This window comes from Garra rufa, chromosome 8 (assembly GCF_049309525.1).
Source record: "Garra rufa chromosome 8, GarRuf1.0, whole genome shotgun sequence".
In the NCBI taxonomy this organism is placed as follows: Eukaryota; Metazoa; Chordata; class Actinopteri; order Cypriniformes; family Cyprinidae; genus Garra; species Garra rufa.
In genome coordinates, this window is record NC_133368.1 from 36,111,673 (window position 1) to 36,131,079 (window position 19,407).

A 19,407-nucleotide genomic window follows, 5' to 3' on the forward strand; every position below is an offset into this window, starting at 1 on the left:
GACATATTTGAGTTATCTAGGTTAAATACTGTACATTTATGAAGATGGATTTCCCACCTTTTGGAAAATAGAATATAACATAAATATGATTAGGTATAGTAATTGAATGAAAACAGTATTCAGAATCCTAAATGAACCGTCAGACAAATCAAACAATTTCACATTTATTGCAACACTCTGTGTTGAATTACATAGTGTTCATGTGCCTGAATGTAAACACTGCTTGTGTTTACAAATAACTGCACATGACATAAATCAGAGAAGGTCTGTTTATTTATTACAAGCAGGTAACTTGAGTTACATCATGCATGAAGGCGTAAAGACCTTTCATAGGTAGGCTATTACAGATTTGTGAAAACATGTTTTAGAATCAGTCCATTTTGTGTTGTTCACACTAAACATCCAACACTGTTATCTACTCAAAGCTTTAGCCATACTGCACTGGTCAGCTGAACATGCTCAAAAGTAGGTCATAACCAGGGTTAGATTATGCTGGCAGAGTCTGCAGATTGTGCTACCGAGAGATGACAGTAGTATTTTCATAACATGAATAATTAAAACAGAATTCAGATCTGATCTGATTTTCCCCATGATTTTTATTAGATTTTACACTGGTATTTTTGTTATCCCCCAGGCTAATTTGTTTAACCACTTTATTAAGTATACCTTGCTAGTACCAAGTTGGACCCCTTTTGCCTTTGCTTAAATGCTTCACACCATAGATTCAATGAGGTGCTGTAAATATTCCTCAGAGATTTTGGTCCATGCTGACATGATAGCAGCATCACGCATTTGCTGCAGATTTGTCAGTTGCACATTTATGATGCAAATCTCCACCACATCCCAGAGGTCCTGTAGAGGCCATATGAGTTTAGTGAACTCATTGCCATGTTCAATAAACCAGTTTGAGATGATTTGAGGTTTGTAACATGGCACAAACGGAAGGTAACCATATGAGTACACTGTGGGGTCCTAAATGTGCCAAGAAAATATCCCCTCACATAATTACACTACCAGCACTAGCCTGAACTGTTGATATTGGGCAGGATGGATCCATGCTTTCATGTTGTTTAAGCCACATTCTGACCCTACCATTCAAATGTCGCAGTAGAAATTGAGACCCATCAGACCCGGCAAAGCCCACAGAGCTGCCGCTCACTGGATATTTTCTACTTTTCAAAGCACTTTTTGGACCACACTGAAATCACCTTTCTTCCACATTCGGATAATTGTTAGAACTCCAGGAGATCGTCTTGACCATGTCTTCATGCCTAAAAGAATTGTGTGTATTATATATAAGTTTGCAAAGTTTGCAAAAAATGCTTTAATGGCCTATACTGTATGATGTGAATATGGAGTTCACTCTTCAGGAAGAATTTTTTTTTTTTTTTAATTAATTAAAATTAATTTATTTAGAGGGCAAAATTTGTTGTAATGTGGCCTAAAAGTCAAAAGAAATTCAGGTAGCTTGTGTTAATCATTGAGTTTCAGTCGATCAATTGTCACTATAGAGTGTTATCAATCGGCCATATTGGCGGCACTGAATATAAACAATGCCACTGGACCGAACAGAATTTAGCTAATTATTCCTGCTGAAAATAGTCAGTTATTGTCATGTTTTGGGCTGTACTAATTGGTCAGACCGGGAAACAGATTTGGACTGCCAAAAGTTATAACAAATTAAGTAGAAGATTGCCAAAAAGTGTCTGAGGAAATAAGGTCCTTTGTAGTTGGCCAAACTGAACCAGGATTTCCAGGGCAAGAATCTTGATAACATTCGAGTTTGTTCTTATCATTTCCGGTCAGGTAGGTGAAATAATAGGCTTAATACTGGTTGTATGTATCTTTACCACCTTTTAACTTTAGTTTGCCAAAATATTGTGCCCTTTCCTGCTTACTTAGTCCTTCTCTATATGATTTAGCAGCTTCCAAACGTTTTCTCAGTGGTTTAGATATAGCATAAATTAGATGAACAACGTATTCAGTAGTATATTAACCATGCAATCAGTGCTGTTGTTTACATCCGAGTTATCTCCAATATGGCCGTGCATCCGGATAAGTGACCAAACCGTGACGTGCAAACCATCTATACATCTCCCTATAATAGGTCTTGATGATATTTAAACACTTCTTCCTTTGATCAAAGCTCTAGTTTTAATTGTGGAAGGCAAAACATATAATGCAATGCAATACAATGATGACTGAGAGATGTACAAATAACTCCTCAAAAGCCTGTTGAATCATACCTAACACATAGCATTTGAAGCTGATTTTTCTAAACAGATGCATGCATAATCATTGTGCTTACTTTATAGAAATCATTAAAGATTTCACAGGATAAAGACAAGTGCGCCACAACCTGAAGGTATACTGTATATTTTTACAATTATAATAAAAGAGTACTTACTAAAAAGTATGAAGGGGCCTACCATTTAAATGGGCGAAGGAAGAATCTCAAATTAATCGATTAATACTTTGTGAACAGATTCATAACACATATGAACCGTCTAACCAAATCAATTTGGTCAATCAGACTTTCCGTTACACATAAATGAGTGAATCATTTGAGCTGAATGAATTGATTCATATGATAGTTGTACGAGAGAAAGAAAACAGTTGAACAACCGTCAAATTATAGAAAATGTAGTTAAATGTAGTTTAGTAATTATACACAGTCAGTCACGCCCTTATATTCTCCGAACTGCAGAACGCACGTTTACGAACTACAATTCCCAATACCTAACTGTTTCCACCGCGCAGTCTCGCTGGTGTTCTAGCGCATTCCCTTGATGCCTACACGCATGCGCAGATGTACATGGGAGCATTGGGTATCAATTTGGTCAAACAGCGGGTGATAAAATGGTAGGTGACATAGAAATTAAAAATATTGCTGACGTTTTCTGCTTCTGCGTTCGACGGAGACGCTCAGGCAAACGTAGACATTCCGCGTCTTGTACGAGTTGTTGTCTGCTCGTGTCGCACCGAGAATGATCATAATTGTGTGTATGTTTTTGTATGGGCAGGAAGGTCAGTTGTTTATATTTAGGGAGTTCAGCATACCTTTCCGCCTATGTGTCCTGGAATTACGTCCTATGTAATGCATAATGCATCTGAGAATTAAAATGATTACGTGCTTTAGCCAAACCTGCATGCTGTTAACCCTGATGTTCTGTTTTGGGGTTTAGAGACCCTCCAAGCTCTGTTTTAATAGATCAAAATCGTACTTAACGTCGAACAATCAGGTTAAACGTTATGGCTTTTCTGAAATGCATAAGATCTGAATGTAAACAAGCTTCCTGCTTGATGTTATGATTAAATAGTTTACATTAAAAACAAAGCCTATTTCTGTTGTGGTGTCATTGAGACTCCAAGTTTTAAACCTGATTGATAAATGCAATGACATCACTGATTGTTTTGAATGTTTACATTGGTTTTACACAAACAAAATAGGGGTCTCTGGGACCCCAAACAACCAGGCAGTCAATGTCAGCAGAACAGGAGGGTTAAGTGACATCCATACCCAGCCATGAAATGTCAAACGTAAGTCTTTTAGCCCTGCCCTTTCAACCCAGCCCCCAATAGTAGCCTGGTTATTTTCCAGTTTGTAATACCCTCTAAACATGTCTTGAGTAGGCTATCAAAACTTTTTGCACATTATGTTCTGGTTCTATGTCTTGTGATGGCCTAGTCATAACGGTACTTTTGAACTCATTTTAAGAAGTAATGTAAAAACAGCTTACTGTGCATGGATGGAAATAACTGTCGGGTAACCCGGTTGTTTTGCACTGGCTGCCCTGAGCTTGCCATCTCATATTACATGCCAAGCGCAAGTGGCCTGTCACAGGTCCTCACATGCTTGGTGCTTCAGTCGAAGTTGCTATAACCGGTAGAATGTCCTTTTAAATTGCCACATAGGTCTGGACGTTTGGTCAACGCTTTGTTTATGGTTGTTCCAGTTGTCAGCTTTAGTCTTGTGCCTGAATGTGTGATATTTTCTCTCTCTGTATGTTCGTTTGTGTGTCTTTCTGTTTGTACACACTGCTGAGTGTATTCCTCCGTCTGTCTGAGTTCATGTCTGAGGGCATATCTTTTGTGTCCACACAGCATAAACTAAAATCCTCCCAAAAGGACAAGGTACGGCAGTTCATGTCCTTTACTCAAGCCGGGGAGAAGACCGCCGTATACTGCCTCACTCAAAATGACTGGAAACTAGAGGTGGCCACCGACAACTACTTTCAGAACCCAGATTTGTACCACAAAGAATCCATGAAAAGCTCAGTGGACCGAAAAAAGCTGGAGCAGCTTTACAATCGATATAAAGGTGAGTTTTAATCTAATTCTGATGTTTATTATGCCGGCTGTCTTGTGCCTAAAAGCACCATTGCGTGTCATTATTAGTCATTTGTTTCTCCTTAACAAAGTCTGACTGATAAAGAAATTGATGCCAATTAAATTTGTTCTATTACTTTTGAGAAAATGATTCAAATGTAAAACTCTTTTACTTTTCTACAGAGTGGCGTGCACTCTAGTGAGGGCCTTCATTTTGACATTGCACGACCAGCTGTGTCATGCTGAGTTACTAATAATAAAAACAACAAGTTTACTTTATATAGTTCTTTTCCAGTGGGTGCTTAAAGTTGGTATGTATGTAATGGAAATGCATCCTAATTCTTCCATGTATGATTTGTTTTAAAAAAAATGTTTTGACTTTGTACTGTTTAATCAAAATGTCATTACTCTGAGTTATGGCAGACTTCTCAAATCATTTTATTAACATAAACTGCGCCCTTTTCTTATATTAAACTGAAAGCTTGAACTCAGATCTTTCTCTGTCTAATCAAAACTGATCACCTAAATCAAGTCCCTTTCCAGCTTTTTGTTTTCTTTAGATAATCTATTTCACTCATTTAAATCAGAATACAGAAAAATAAGTTTGTCTCTACTTGCAAATATAACCATATATATATACTGTACATCTAAACAAAACAATGGAATTAAAGTCCCCATGAAATCAAAATTGAAGTTTTATGGCTTTTAGTATGAATATGTGAGCCTTAAGCTTATCTGTAAGAGAGTGTGCTTTAAAACAATGACAAAATTTGCATTTAAAAGATATAAGCATTCAATACGTACAGTCTGTAACTTCCACCAATATGGATCAATGATTTTGAAGACATCACACTCCAAAAAAGGGCTTATCTTACTTAGAATTTTTGTCTTGTTTCTTGTCAAAATATCTAAAAATTCATGAATAAAGATGCATTTACTAGATAAGCAAAATGACATTAGATATTTAGTATCCCGGAGAAAAAAACTAAATTATGTGCAGTTTGCTTAAAACAAGATTAAATATCTTATGCCATTTTGCTTATCTAGTAAATCTTATGTAGTTAAGAATTTTTAAATATTTTGACTAGAAACAAAATAAAAATGCTAAGTAGGATAAGCACTTCAGCTTCTCATCAAACTTTTTGTCCAATCAAATGCTCTCCAAAATCCAAAGTGTCCTGTCCCCTACACTTTAAATAGACACTAAAGCCACATCTGAAATTGGTCACTTGTTCACAGAATTTGTATTTTCTGTACGGTGAATGGATCATATACTAGACTTGGTGCAGATCACAAAACGTATCGGGCACATTTGAATTCTACACAGAATGCTATTTTATATATAGATAATGTGATATGGATGAGATTGTGGCTATCATACGCTGTCAAATGCACCTTTACCCAAGCTGTGATATATATTAAATGCTATTGGCTATTTTACAAAAGAGGGTGGGGCTACTGGATATGTCCCGCCCTGTTTTCTTGTTTTAGTTTAAATTACATCAACACATAGAATAATGCTGTGTATTTCAAAGCACTTCAGTGGCCTTTAAACCTAAAATAAAGATTAAGTTTGAGTGAAAAATTTAAATATCTAGTCAAGCTGGTCCTTTTAGAGAAATTAAACAAGACCTGCAGCTTGCATGCCATAGAGTGATAAAAAAAAAAAAAATTGCAGGACATATAAACTTAATGCATTCACATGTCACTATGAAGCCCATAACCACTAGAATGAAAAAGAGCTAGCAAAACCTAAACAAAAATGTAAGTGTTGAATTCGTGTTCTTAGTGTTCTTGCTTTTCTCCCACAGATCCCCAGGATGAAAATAAGATTGGGATTGATGGAATTCAACAGTTCTGTGATGACCTCAATCTGGATCCAGCCAGCATCAGTGTTCTGGTTGTGGCATGGAAATTCCGTGCGGCAACACAGTGTGAATTCAGCAAGAAAGAGTTCATTGATGGCATGACGGAGCTGGGGTGAGCTATGACTTCATGTCTTTATTTAGTCATGCGCACTGTTGACAATATTTGTGGCTAGCATTATCGTTAAAGGTGCTTTGGGAATATCATCAGATATGTTCGAAAAAATTATACATAAACTGTCTAATACTTGGCAGAATCACTGGAATAGGTGTCTTGAGAAAGCACATCTTTTTCTGTGACAGTCCTCAGAACTACAGAAATGCTTTAGATTAGCTAGTGTAGTTAAAAGTCAGGTTATAGTCATTAACAGCACCTTTAATTTAAATCTTTACATTTTGTATGAATGAGCCAGTGATTACATTAACGGTGAGCCTAAATGTTCAATTTCATATGCAGGTGTGACAGTCCGGAGAAACTTCGAGCTCTTCTGCCCAGATTAGAACAGGATCTGAAAGACAGCGGGAAGTTCAAAGATTTCTACCAGTTCACCTTCAACTTTGCCAAGAATCCCGGACAAAAGGGTTTAGGTAACGGCACCTTTTCTTTCTGCATATATGTGAGTTTTCTCTCAGTTTTTTTTACACAGTCTTCTGTATTAATGGTCTTTTTCCATTTCAGATTTAGAGATGGCGGTAGCGTATTGGAACCTGGTTCTGGCTGGACGCTTTAAGTTCCTAGACCTCTGGAACAGATTTTTATTGGTAAGTCATTACAGCTTTGGATCTTTGACCCTGTTTAGCACTGAATGCAAATTAAAATGGGTTTTCTGGCTGCTACGCAACACATTAACCGCATAGTGGAATAATTCCTAGCAATTAATTTAGATGCTCTCTGCGCTTATTTTGTGCAGGAGCATCATAAGCGATCAATTCCCAAAGACACATGGAACTTGCTTCTGGATTTCGGCAACATGATTGCAGATGACATGTCAAACTATGATGAAGAAGGTGAGACACATTGTCAGTTAGCTGACTGAATTTTTAGTGATTGCTTTTAAAATTGGCTGCCTTATACAGTGCCTTGCAAAAGTATTCTTATGTTGATGCATTCCACATCAGTCTACACTCCCTTAAATCATTATGACAAAGCAAAAACAGAATTGTCACAACTTCATATTTTTATTAAAAATAAAAAACTAAAATAAGTAAATTGCATAAGTATTCATACCCTTAACCCTTAACCCTTAGGTCCTGACTCTCTGTGGTCATTAAAAATCCCATGGCACTTCTCGCAAAGAGTAGGGGTGTAACCCCGGTGTCCTGGCCAAATTCCCTCCACTGGCCCTAGTCAATCATGGCCTCCTAATAATCCCCATTCATTGAATTGGCTCCATAACTCTCTCCTCTCCACCTGTAGCTGGTGTGTGGTGAGCGCACCGGCGCCGTTGTACTGTGGCTGCCGACGCATCATCCAAGTGGATGCTGCACACTGGTGATGGTTGAGGAGAGATCCCCCATATGATTGTAAAGCGCTTTGGGTGTATGGCAATACACAATAAAAGCGCTATATAAATGCTCCATTCATTCTTAACTCTGTACTTAGCTGAAGCACCTTTACAGCTTTTTTGGGTATGAAGCGTTTGGCAATTATCTGTCATTCTTCTCCTTACCTCTTCACCTCTTAAGCTCTGTCAGGTTGGATAGACAGACGCCCATTTTCAGGTTTCTCCAGAAATGATTGATTGGGTTTAAGCCCAGGCTCTGGCTGGACCACTCAAGGACATTCACAGAGTTGTCTATAAGCCACTCTTGCCGTGACAACAGTGTCATTGTCCTGTTGGAAAGTGAACCTTCTGCCCAGTATGAGGCTCTGAATGCTCTGGACTGGGTTTCCATTAATGGCCATCTCTATATTTTGCTGTGTTGAGCGTTCCTTTTACGCTGACGAGTCCCTCAGTCCCTGCTGCTCAAAAACAGCCTCAGAGCATGAGGCTGCTAACAGCACACTTTACTTTTGCGATGGTACTCTGCAGGCGATAAGCAGTGCCTAGTTTCCTCCATACATGATGCTTGGAATTGAGGTTCACCAGACCAGAAAATATTGTTTTTCACAGTCTGAGGGTCCTTCGGGTGCTTTTTTGCAAATTCCAAATGTGTTTTCATGCATCTTCATTGAGGAGAGGATTGAGATTGGACACACCGCCATAAAGCCCAGATTGGTGGAGTGTTGCAGTGATGTTTGTCCTTCTGTAGGTTTCTCCTATCTCCACATATGATCATGAAGCTCAATTAGAGTGACCATCATGTTCTTGGTCACCACTCTAACCAAAGCCCTTCTCCATCAGTTGCTCAGTTTGACCAGGAGGCTAGCTCTAGGAAGAGTTGTGGTTGTTTCAAACCTCTTTCATTAAGGGTAACGGAGACTACATGCTTCTTTGAACCTTCGATGCAGCCGTTTCTTTTTCTGAACTGTTCCTCAGATGTGTGGCTTGATGCAATCCTGTCTCTGAGCTCTACGTTTTTTTTTTATCTCAGGGTCTGGTTTTTGCTCTGATATGCATTTTCAACTGTTAGACCTTTTATTAAGACGTGTGCTTTTCCAAATCATACCCATTCAAATGAATTTATCACATGTTAACTTCCCTCAGTGTAGTAACATCTACAAGCAATATGAATGCTCCTGAGCTCATATCCAACTGTCTCAGATAAGGGTATGAATACTTATGCAACAGAATCATTTAATATTTTTATATTTAATAAATTTGAAAAGATGTTTAAAACAAATACATTTTCTGCTTTGCCATTATGGAGTGTAGGAATGTTGGAAAAACAATTTTAAAGCAGTTTAACATAAGGCAGCAACAACAAAATGTGAAAAAACGCAAGGCACTGTATATGTTATGTTGGACTTTAATCATGTGACGTTCTGTTTTGTTTCAGGAGCATGGCCTGTTCTCATCGACGACTTTGTGGAATACGCTCGGCCAATCGTGACGGGATCAAAACGCAAAACTGTATAGTAACGCTGCCGCTGGGCGAGAACTCACGCCTTGGTCGCCTCATTGACTTTGTAGTTTTTTTAAAGACTTGTAAGCATAATAAGAGAGAACTAAGAGAAACACTTGAAACCGACAAGCTTTGCAAAAGGAAAAAACAGGATGGAAAAGACGACTCAGACTTCCACACATCACACAGGAAGGACAAGAGTGCGCAACTCAAGATTTCTTATAGAGCCATCAAATGCACATGGCCAGCTATATTTGCACTGGCGACTCAATTCTAGCCTGAAACCCTTGGAGATTTTGGGTGGATAACTTCGAACCTAGTACCTCATCTCCATAGCAATCAGTGTCACTCTATAGGGCCGAGTCCTCATTGCCTACCCACTCCTCACAGTCTGAATTATGGAATAGTCTCTCCAGTTTTTGTTTTAGATTATGTACCCATCTGTCTGGGTGTGTATCTCGTGCAGGACTTGACGCCAATCATGTCCGCATTTTAAGCCAGACGTTCATGGGCAGCACAGCATGCGGCTCACAACACCAGCACTATTGTTACAGTTGTAAAATACTGTATCTACTGCAGCAGTATGTACAGAGAGAAATGTATTATCAGTGATGTTTTATTATATGACATATAAGACATATGAAAGAAAAGCATGGTCAAAACAAGATGCCTCCATACCATGTTCTTGTGTGATTTTAGGTCAAACGTGTCATCAGCCCTGTTGCGGAACTTGTAACAACACGGTTCAGTGTTACTCTTTCTTTTTCTTTTTTCTTTCTTTTTTTTTTTGTTTACCAGATTTATGTTAAGAAATAAATTATTGCCCTTTATGTTCTTCTCAATCTCTAACAACCCTGTTATTCTTTAACAGGACATCTATCCTTGGACAACAAGAGGCTTTCACTATGAAACATTCTCCCATCAGTATCACAAATTCAACATGCTTCTGAATCAAAACGATTAACTTCTCATAAAGCACTAAAAAGCAACCCTAGTTATATTTGGTTTGCGCCAAACATTCAGGGCATAGAGTTTAATTTTAGTGTCCTGAAACCACAATCATTTTTTTTCTTAAAAGCTTTCAGGTTTGTCACAAGGCTTATAGCAAAATTCAGACGTGATGTAATGTTCATCTTTTTCAGAAGTGGTTTTGTTCTTGTCGAAGAGTGCCAAATCTGCAGTGCTGAGAATATTGATGTCAGCCAAAATGCAATGCATCGCAGTCAGTACTGTAGCAGGCCTTCATCACCTGTGTGACATTTTCCTTCTTTTAATGTTGCCCAGTTAGGCCTGGATTGTGCCCAGTGTGTTTCACCCATTCTGTTCAACTCAACATAATGTGTATAGGAAGATTTAAAACTTTGACAATAATATTATATCTTTTTATAGGTTTTTTAAATCCTTCAGAGTTCCACATCCCACTTTTGTTTTAGTGTGTACAAGCAGTCGAACACCCATTCAGTAAAACAACTGAATAAATCAATTTAGTGTATTTAATAAAAAAGAGTATGATTATGTATGACTTTTCTCTGAGGAAGAGTTTTTAGACTGTGATTCTGCTTGAAATTCTCAACATTTGTGCTCCGCAGAAGAAAGACACTATCAGGAACAACATGAGGGTGAGTAAACGATGACAGACTTTTTATTTTGGGTGAACTATTCCTTTAATGGCGGAAAGGAACTTGCAATGTAATTTCACTATGTACCACAAGAGAGCGGCAATGTGTTTATATACCCAAAGAGGCTTCACGTTCACGTTTGAGAGCTTGTGTATTTATGTAATACTGCATTTTTATTATGTGTGTTTATATGTATGTTATAATATTTTAAGTGTGTAAAAAAGAAAACATGTATTTTCACTGAAATCTGCATTATTCGTTGTTACTTCCAATCTATATACTAAACATATAATAAAAAAGACGGAACTTCACAAAATCCGTGTTTAGCTAGGGAGTGTTATCAATGTAACACACGTTTTATGCTAACCGCGGGCTTCAATCTACATTCAGAGGATCAGTCTTACAAAACTCATTTTTAATCTACTGCATTTGACAAGAATGACAGATTTTTGTATTTGACAAAAAGTACAGTCACCATGAATCTTGACAGGCTTCGTAAAAGAGTGAGACACTACATTGACCAGGTAAGAAGAGGCAGTATATTTAGCATTAGGACTATAGCTTTAATTTGCACAGCAAATACGATTTTAATAATTCCTGACTATTTATACGATTCTGCGTAATCACAATATTATAGAAAATGAAAGAGATAAGAGTTTGTACATTGAGTTCGAAACAACTGGGGGTATTTTTGAAGCTAGCCAGATGACTATCATGCTAACAGGTTTGAAAGCTTCTTAATTTACTTTTAAATACCATGGTTATTTATTATTTATGAATATGACATAATGGTGTTTTGGACTATTTAGTTCGGAGATATAAGTAGGTAATATAACCTCAAGGAAGGAGTATGTACTTTATACTGCATCTGTTGGATAAATAAAGTCAAGTATTATCTTCATAGTGAAAATATCCAAATATATATTAAATATTGTTTTTCTCTAGTTATTACATAATCTTGTTTTACAGCAACAGTATCAAAGTGCTCTGTTCTGGGCTGACAAAGTAGCATCCTTATCACATGGTAAGTATCTTCATCCTCCTGTATGGATACTGTCAAACAGCAGTGCAAGTTTTAGATGAAATTCATATTAATAAATGAATTGCATTCCCTTGACTCTTAAGGCGAGACACTGCAGGTGAATAGAGTAAAAAAAAAACTAATAGTTATCACCTTACTCACCCAGTTGATTACTTTAATAATTGCAAACATTTTTTGTATTACAAGTTTTCTAAAATGTTAGGTTTAAATATGCGAATGAGGCATTATTTAATTAAAAATGCTCTAATTTGCATACATTTCTACTACAAAAATCGAAACACTGGATGAAGTCAGTTTTAAAATTCTTGCTTAATTTTTTTGACACATTAGAGTCAAAAGTTTTTACCTAGGGAAACTTGGGCATCTCATTTCGTCACAACATAATTCAGAAAACAACTTTGAACAAACAGGAAACACTTAATTTTTTTACTGTTTTTAGGGGAATAAAATGTTGTATACAATTAAGCTAATTTTATATGAACAAATCTCTCTGTAAAAACCTTTAGGATATAGTCAGGAATCAAAATGTGAAGTTTGGTATGTGTAAGTGCTACCGAAGTGGAGATTTATGGCTCAGTGTAGAAAAAAAAAATAATTTTGAGAAAAAGCCTTCTATTGAAACAAATAGATAAATTGCTATAAAAGAAGCACTTAACAGTGGTTTTTGGATGTTTCCACTAGTATGAAAAAACAAAATCTCAAACTTTACAGGTGCATGAAAAACGGTGTTTTTGTCTGCAGTGTCTCCCCTTAATTGGCTACTGTACTAATCCCAGACTGTTTGATCTCTCATAGAGGATCCTCAAGACATTTATTGGTTAGCACAGTGCCTTTATTTGACAGCACAGTATCACAGAGCCTCTCATGCGCTTAGATCTCGCAAACTTGACAAGGTAAGAGCTGTTGACCGATTTATGAAAATGAGTAACATTGATTTCAACAGTAACAGATAATTTTTAGGTCTCCGAGTTGCAGTCGTTCACAAACTTAACCTGATAAAATAATTGACACTGCTGTATTTCCTTGTTGAATTGTTGGACATGCATTTATGCAGTATAATGAAGTAAAGAAATCTTCATGTTCAAGGGAGTTAATAAATTAAAGTATACAGTGCTTTTTATTTATAACTTTAATTTAGTTTTTTGTTTCTCAGTTGTATGGAGCCTGTCAGTATCTAGCTGCAAGATGTCACGTGAGTATTTTCATGAACGTTTTTTTATGCTTTACATAAAATGAAACCTTGTGATATTGTATACAAATGCATCATATACAATATACACTTCCAGTCAAAAGTTTTTGAACAGTAAGATTTTTAATGTTTTTTAAAGAAGGCTCACCAAGCCTGCATTTTTTTTTAATTCAAAGTACAGCAAAAACTGTAAAATGTTGAAATATTTGTTTACTTTGAACTGAATATTTAAAACAACGTTTTTCTATTTGAATTTATTTCAAAATGTAATTTATTCCTGTGATCTTCAGTGTCACATGATTCTTCAGAAATGATTCTAATATGCTGGTTTGCTGTTCAAGAATTTTTTTTATTATTAAAACAGTTGAGTACATATTTTTTAGGATTCTTTGATGAATAGAAAGATCCAACCATCAGCATTTATCTGAAATAAAAAGCTTTTGTAACACCACTGTACCATTCAAAAGCTTGAAATCAGTATTTTTTTTTATTGGGAGAAAAATTAATACGTTTATTTAGCAAGGATGCTTTGAATTGATCAAAAGTGATGATAAAGACATTTATAATGTTACAAAAGATTTCTACTTCGGATAAATGATGTTCTTCTGAACTTTCTATTTATTAAAGAAACCTACTCAGAAAATTCTACTCAGCTGTTTTCAACATAAGAATAAATGTTTTTGAGCAGCAAATCAGAAATGTAGCTTTTAAATCACAGAAATAAATTCGATTTTAAAATATATTCAAATGAAAAAAGCTATTTTAAACAGTAACAATATTTCAAAATTGTACTGTTTTTGCTGTACTTTGGAACAAATAAATGCAGGCTTGGTGAGCAGAAGAGACGACTTGGAGAAAATTTTTTTTTTTGACTGGTAGTGTAGATTTTTTTTTGCCTTTTTGGGGGGAAATTTGTAAAGTGGATTTCACAGTGTAAATGTAAATAAATGTATGGGTATCTGAAAACGTTATCAGATTATATATATTAATTAATAAACATACAATGGGTGGGGCATTTGTGTTATTTTTATTTTATTTTGATATTTTTTTGAAAACATAAGGAAATAATCAGTGATTGTACTATGAAATCTTTTTTTTCCAATGCAGTATGCTGCCAAAGAATATCAACAAGCTCTAGACATACTGGACATGGAGGAAGCAGCCAGTAAAAAAATACTGGAGAAGAATGTAAAGGAGGATAATGGCTCAAGGGAAACCGTAAAGGAATGGGAAATGTCTCCTGCCTCAGTGAGCATAATTAATTTATTCTGTCTTCTCCAGGATCAAAACTGCATAGTTTTTTTCTGATTCCTGGAACATTTTCCTTCTTTATTGATTGTGTTTATTATGTTTTATTTTTGATACCTGAATGAATGAGTCCAGTTGGTCTTTAGAAATTAACTTGGTATTTGAATGGTAACAGTTTGACTGCATCTTTTACTCCCTGGGGCCTTTTTTTCTCAGATCAGTAGTTCCATCTGTCTCCTGCGGGGGAAGATCTATGATGCCATGGATAACAGACCCCTAGCCACGTCTAGCTACAAAGAGGCCTTGAAACTGGACGTCTACTGCTTTGAAGCCTTTGACCTTTTGACGTCCCATCACATGCTGACCGCCCAAGAGGGTGAGAGGAGAAGCTCTTCATATTTTCATTCAGATTTTAAAATTCTATGTTTTTGTACATAAAGTGCTTAGAGCCAAACAAAAAATATATATAAATACATAGCATGGATTTATCAATTCAAGCATGATGCTTTTCAATTTTGTATTGTATTGTTCTCTGACCTACACTACCAGTCAAACGTTTTTGGACAGTAAGATTTTAAAAACGTCTTTTCTGCTCACCAAGCCTGCATTTATTTGATCCAAAATACAGAAAAAGCAGTAATGTTGTGAAATATTTTTGCTATTAAAAATACCTGCTTTCTATTTGAATATAGTTTAAAATCTAGTTTATTCCTGTGATCAAAGCTACATTTTCAGCATCATTAATCCAGTCTTCAGTTTCACATGATCCTTCAGAAATCATTCTAATTTGCTGTTCAAAATTGTTTTTATTATTATTATCATCATTATTTAAAACAGTTGAGTACACAGGATTCTTTGATGAATACAAAGATCAGCATTTATCTGAAGAAAAAAGCTTTTGTAACATTATACACTATGCTATTCAAAAAGCTTGGAGTCAGTGTACCTTTTTTTTTTAGGAAATTTAAGAAATCAGTTTTAGAAATTGATACTTTTATTCAGCAAGGATGCTTTAAATTGATCAAATGTGATAATAAAGACATTTCTAATGTTACTAAAGATTTCTATTTCAGATAAATGCTGTTCTTCTGAACATTCTGTTCATCAAAGAAACCTGAAATAAAATTTACTCAGCTATTTTCAACAAATAAATATTAATTTGGCAGCAATTTAGAATATTAGAATGATTTCCGAAGGATCATGTGACTGGAGTAATGATGCAAAAAAATCAGCATGGAAATCACATGAATAAATTACATTTTAAAATATATTCAAGTAGAAAACAGTTATTTTAAATAGTAAAAATATTTCAAATATTCATATAAATACAGGCTTGGTGAGCAGAAGAGACTTCTTTAAAAAAAAAACATTAGTGTAGTGAATAGCCATTTGCATGTCATAATATTCCTCACTTGAAAGTCACTTTGGATAAAATGTATACATGTTTTAAAATGCGTGCAATTTTATTTTGTTGCAGAAAAAGATTTCTTGGAATCCCTGCCCTTAAGTCAACAGTGTACAGAAGAGGAAGTGGAATTGCTGCGTTTCCTTTTTGAAAATAAGTTAAAGAAGGTAAGAGGGACTTTTTTTTTCATCTGAGGGTTAAATTAGGACAAATAAAGTAAAACATTTGTGTACCAAAGATGGTTTGCTATAATTTACATATGAAATAGTTTTGATCGAACATTCACGTCATCCCCTGGATCAGATGCTGTTTATTATTTTCCTGATTTTGTTGTTTATTCTTCAGTTTATAAAAAGAACATGCACAAATGACTGAGATTTTGAAGCACCTGTTTATTCAGTCAGTGGTTTTGAAGTGCTCACTGAAGAGCTAATCAGCAGCTCTCCTTTTCCAGTATAACAAACCTAGCGAGATGGTCGTCCCAGAAATAGTCAACGGTCTCCAGGACAACTTGGATGTTGTCGTCTCCCTCGCAGAGCGACATTATTACAACTGTGACTTTAAAATGTGCTACACGCTCACGTCAATGTAAGTCTGCAAAACAGACATTGCTTTTTAAAGTTTAGTTTAACATTTAGAGGAAAGTTTGAAATCCTCTGATTGTTTTTTGTAAATCTAGGGTTATGGTGAAAGACCCATTTCATGCTAACTGTTTACCAGTGCACATAGGAACCCTTGTTGAGCTGAGCAAAGCAAATGGTATGAGCCTAAATACTGATTTCAGCTCTATTTTAAATGACTCTTAATGTGCAATCATAATATTTATTATCTGTTGTCTCTTTAGAGTTGTTTTACCTGTCTCATAAACTGGTGGATTTGTATCCTAGCAATCCAGTGAGTTACATTCTTTATCATAAACACAAGCTTCATCTTAGTTTCAAGTGATTTTCTCATCATTTCTTTCTCTGTAAACCTTTTCAAGGTTTCATGGTTTGCTGTTGGTTGTTACTACCTCATGGTTGGGCACAAAAATGAACACGCAAGACGATATCTCAGGTATGACTGTATTTAGTATTTAGTCAGTAAGACTTTTTTTGAAAGAAATTTTTTTCAGCAGGGATGCATTAAATGGACCAGAAGTGACAGTAAAGACTGCTGTTTAAACTTTAAGCAGCAAATCTGTTTTCTACATTGATAATAAAACAGTTTGAGCACCAAATCTAATTTTTCATTAGAAGAATTAGAAAGAAGACTGAAGTAATCATTGGTTATAATTTCAGTTTTGTTTGCACAGGAATAAATACAATTTTAAAATACTACCAGTCAAAAGTTTTTGGACAGTAGGATTTTTAAAGAAGTCTCTTCTGTTCACCAAACCTGCAAAAGCAGTAATATTGTAAAATATTTTTAGTATTTAAAATAACCGCTTTCTATATGAATATAATTTAAAATGTAATTTATTCCTGTGATCAAAGCTAAATTTTCACCATCATTACTCCAGTCTTCTAATATACCGATTTGCTGTTTAAGAAGGATTTTTATTATTATCATCAATATTTAAGACAGTTGAGTGTTTTTTTTCCCCCCAGGATTCTTTGATTAATAGAAAGGTCTAAAGATCAGCATTTATCTGTAATAAAATATAAACAATAAAATATTTGTAAAATGATAAACTATTCAATTTAAAAGCTTGGATTTAGTATGATATGTATTTATTTGGGGGAGGGGGTAATTATAGAAATTAATACTTTTATTTAGCAAGGATGCATTAATTAAAAGGAAAGTAATGGTAAAGACATTTATAGTGTTACAGTAGATTTCTATTATAAATGCTGTTCTTCTGAACTTTCTATTCTTTAAAAAAACCTGAAAAAATTCTACACCGCTGTTTTTCAGCAAATTTTTTAAAATCAGAATATTAGAATGATTTCTGAGGGATTATGTGACTGAAGTAATGATGCAAAAAATTCAGCTTTGAAATCACAGGAATAAATTACATTATAAAATATATTCAAATAAAAAAAGTTATTTTAAATAGTAACAATATTTTAAAATTTTACTGTTTTTGCTGTCCTTTGATCAAATAAAAGGGCTTTGTGAGCAGAAGAGACGTATTTAAAAACATAAAAAATCTTACTGTCCAAAAACGTAGGTTGACTGGTAGTAAAAAAAAAAAAAAAATGGAAAAATAAGTTTGATAAATATTTAGTATTACAGTTTGTACTACATTTCTGATCAAATAAATTCTGCCCTGTTAATGAATTCTTTCAATAACATTCAAATATTTTATTGCAATTGTCAAATAATGTTGTCTAACATACATTGCTTACTAAGAAAGTCACTAATTTCTTAGAAAGAAATGTAACAATACATAAAGTGCCCTTTTATATAAACGCAAATATTATGGGGGAAAACACTTTTTAGTGCTGATCTTGTAGAACTCAATTTCCCATAGAGGGCATTTTCGCGAAACGTTTCTGTGGTAAATCTGGCAAAAGGTTTCACAATGATTAAAGATTTGTAGTTGACGAAACTTGAGGTTAACTTAAAAATCCCCTTCTACAGTAAGGCCACCACGCTGGAGCGCACATACGGACCGGCATGGATAGCATATGGTCACTCGTTCGCTGTGGAGAGTGAACACGATCAGGCCATGGCTGCGTACTTCACTGCTGCCCAGCTCATGAAGGGGTTTGTACACCTGCAGCACAGTTAAATACAGTAGCACAAGAATATTTGCCTCTATTTTAAGCCATAAAAAAACTTTCTGACTTCCTGTTTGAGCAGATGTCACTTGCCCATGCTATACATCGGTTTGGAGTATGGTCTCACTAACAACCCCAAGCTGGCCGAACGTTTCTTTAGCCAAGCCCTCAGCATTGCGCCAGAGGACCCGTTTGTCATACATGAGGTAGCTGTGGTTGCCTTCCAAAATGGGGAGTAAGTGATTACAGAAAAACATTCACAATATATTCATCAGTTGTTAGTGGTTTGCTGATGAGAGTTATGTTTTGTTTTGTTGCAGTTACAAAACAGCTGAGAAGTTGTTTCTGGATGCTATGGATAAGATCAAGGCCATTGGAAATGAGGTAACCATTCTCTTGCTTCTATCATCTAGTTGTTTTTCTGCTTGTTTTTGGTCAGGACAGATCTTTGTCAGAGTAGACGGCATAGCTGTGAGTAAAGCGCAGTTAGTTCAGTGGTGATGTACTTTTACGTATCATCATTCAACTGATGAAACAATAAAAATACCTCTTTACACAAATTTCCAATAGATAAAAAGTCTTATTGATTCTGACTCATTTTCAGGGTCATATTTTTTACTTTCGGTACATGGTAGGAATCATACCCTTGAAATGTTCTGTCCTTTTAATGAGTTATTTCTTTTCAGGTGACAGTAGACAAATGGGAGCCGCTCTTAAACAATTTGGGTCATGTCTGTCGAAAATTGAAGTAAGTTGAAATAATCCTGATTTTACAGTGCACATTTTAGTTATTAGTACATTTATTTTCGTTTTTCATAACCTACACTACCATTCAAATTTTTAAGGTTGAAAGAAATCATTCTAATATGTTGATTTGCTGTTCAAGAAACATTCATTATTGTTATTAATATTTAAAACAGTTGAGTACATTTTTTTAGGATTCTTTGATGAATAGAAAGATCCAAAGATCAGCATTTATCTAAAGTAAAAAGCTTTTGT

At 35.3% G+C, this 19,407-nt stretch overlaps 2 protein-coding genes across 4 annotated transcripts in view; both read left to right on the plus strand.

Moving 5' to 3' along the window:
• Positions 1–2,802: 2,802 nt before the first annotated feature.
• dcun1d2a (DCN1, defective in cullin neddylation 1, domain containing 2a) lies at positions 2,803–10,717 on the plus strand. Of its 3 annotated transcripts, none has more exons than XM_073845671.1 (7): positions 2,803–2,862; positions 4,105–4,321; positions 6,141–6,309; positions 6,652–6,782; positions 6,874–6,956; positions 7,106–7,202; positions 9,135–10,717. In XM_073845671.1, exons 1-7 carry the CDS (start codon positions 2,860–2,862, stop codon positions 9,212–9,214), a joined length of 780 nt encoding a protein of 259 aa, XP_073701772.1. In that variant the 5' UTR covers positions 2,803–2,859; the 3' UTR covers positions 9,215–10,717. The 3 variants fall into 3 exon arrangements, with proteins under 3 accessions (XP_073701772.1, XP_073701773.1, XP_073701771.1); XM_073845672.1 differs by lacking the exon at positions 2,803–2,862 and adding an exon at positions 3,820–3,886; XM_073845670.1 differs by lacking the exon at positions 2,803–2,862 and having other exon boundaries at positions 3,899–4,321.
• A 432-nt stretch (positions 10,718–11,149) lies between these two features.
• cdc16 (cell division cycle 16 homolog (S. cerevisiae)) overlaps positions 11,150–19,407 on the plus strand; it is a 13,678-nt gene continuing 5,420 nt past the window's right edge. Inside the window, exons 1-15 of the mRNA XM_073845669.1 lie at positions 11,150–11,343; positions 11,789–11,843; positions 12,657–12,754; positions 13,015–13,053; positions 14,158–14,298; positions 14,515–14,674; positions 15,776–15,870; positions 16,158–16,291; positions 16,383–16,462; positions 16,548–16,597; positions 16,686–16,759; positions 18,269–18,394; positions 18,491–18,643; positions 18,729–18,792; positions 19,095–19,156. Coding sequence (XP_073701770.1) covers positions 11,296–11,343; positions 11,789–11,843; positions 12,657–12,754; positions 13,015–13,053; positions 14,158–14,298; positions 14,515–14,674; positions 15,776–15,870; positions 16,158–16,291; positions 16,383–16,462; positions 16,548–16,597; positions 16,686–16,759; positions 18,269–18,394; positions 18,491–18,643; positions 18,729–18,792; positions 19,095–19,156 — 1,379 coding nt within the window. The 5' untranslated portion in view covers positions 11,150–11,295. The remainder of the gene's footprint in view (positions 11,344–11,788; positions 11,844–12,656; positions 12,755–13,014; positions 13,054–14,157; positions 14,299–14,514; positions 14,675–15,775; positions 15,871–16,157; positions 16,292–16,382; positions 16,463–16,547; positions 16,598–16,685; positions 16,760–18,268; positions 18,395–18,490; positions 18,644–18,728; positions 18,793–19,094; positions 19,157–19,407) is intronic.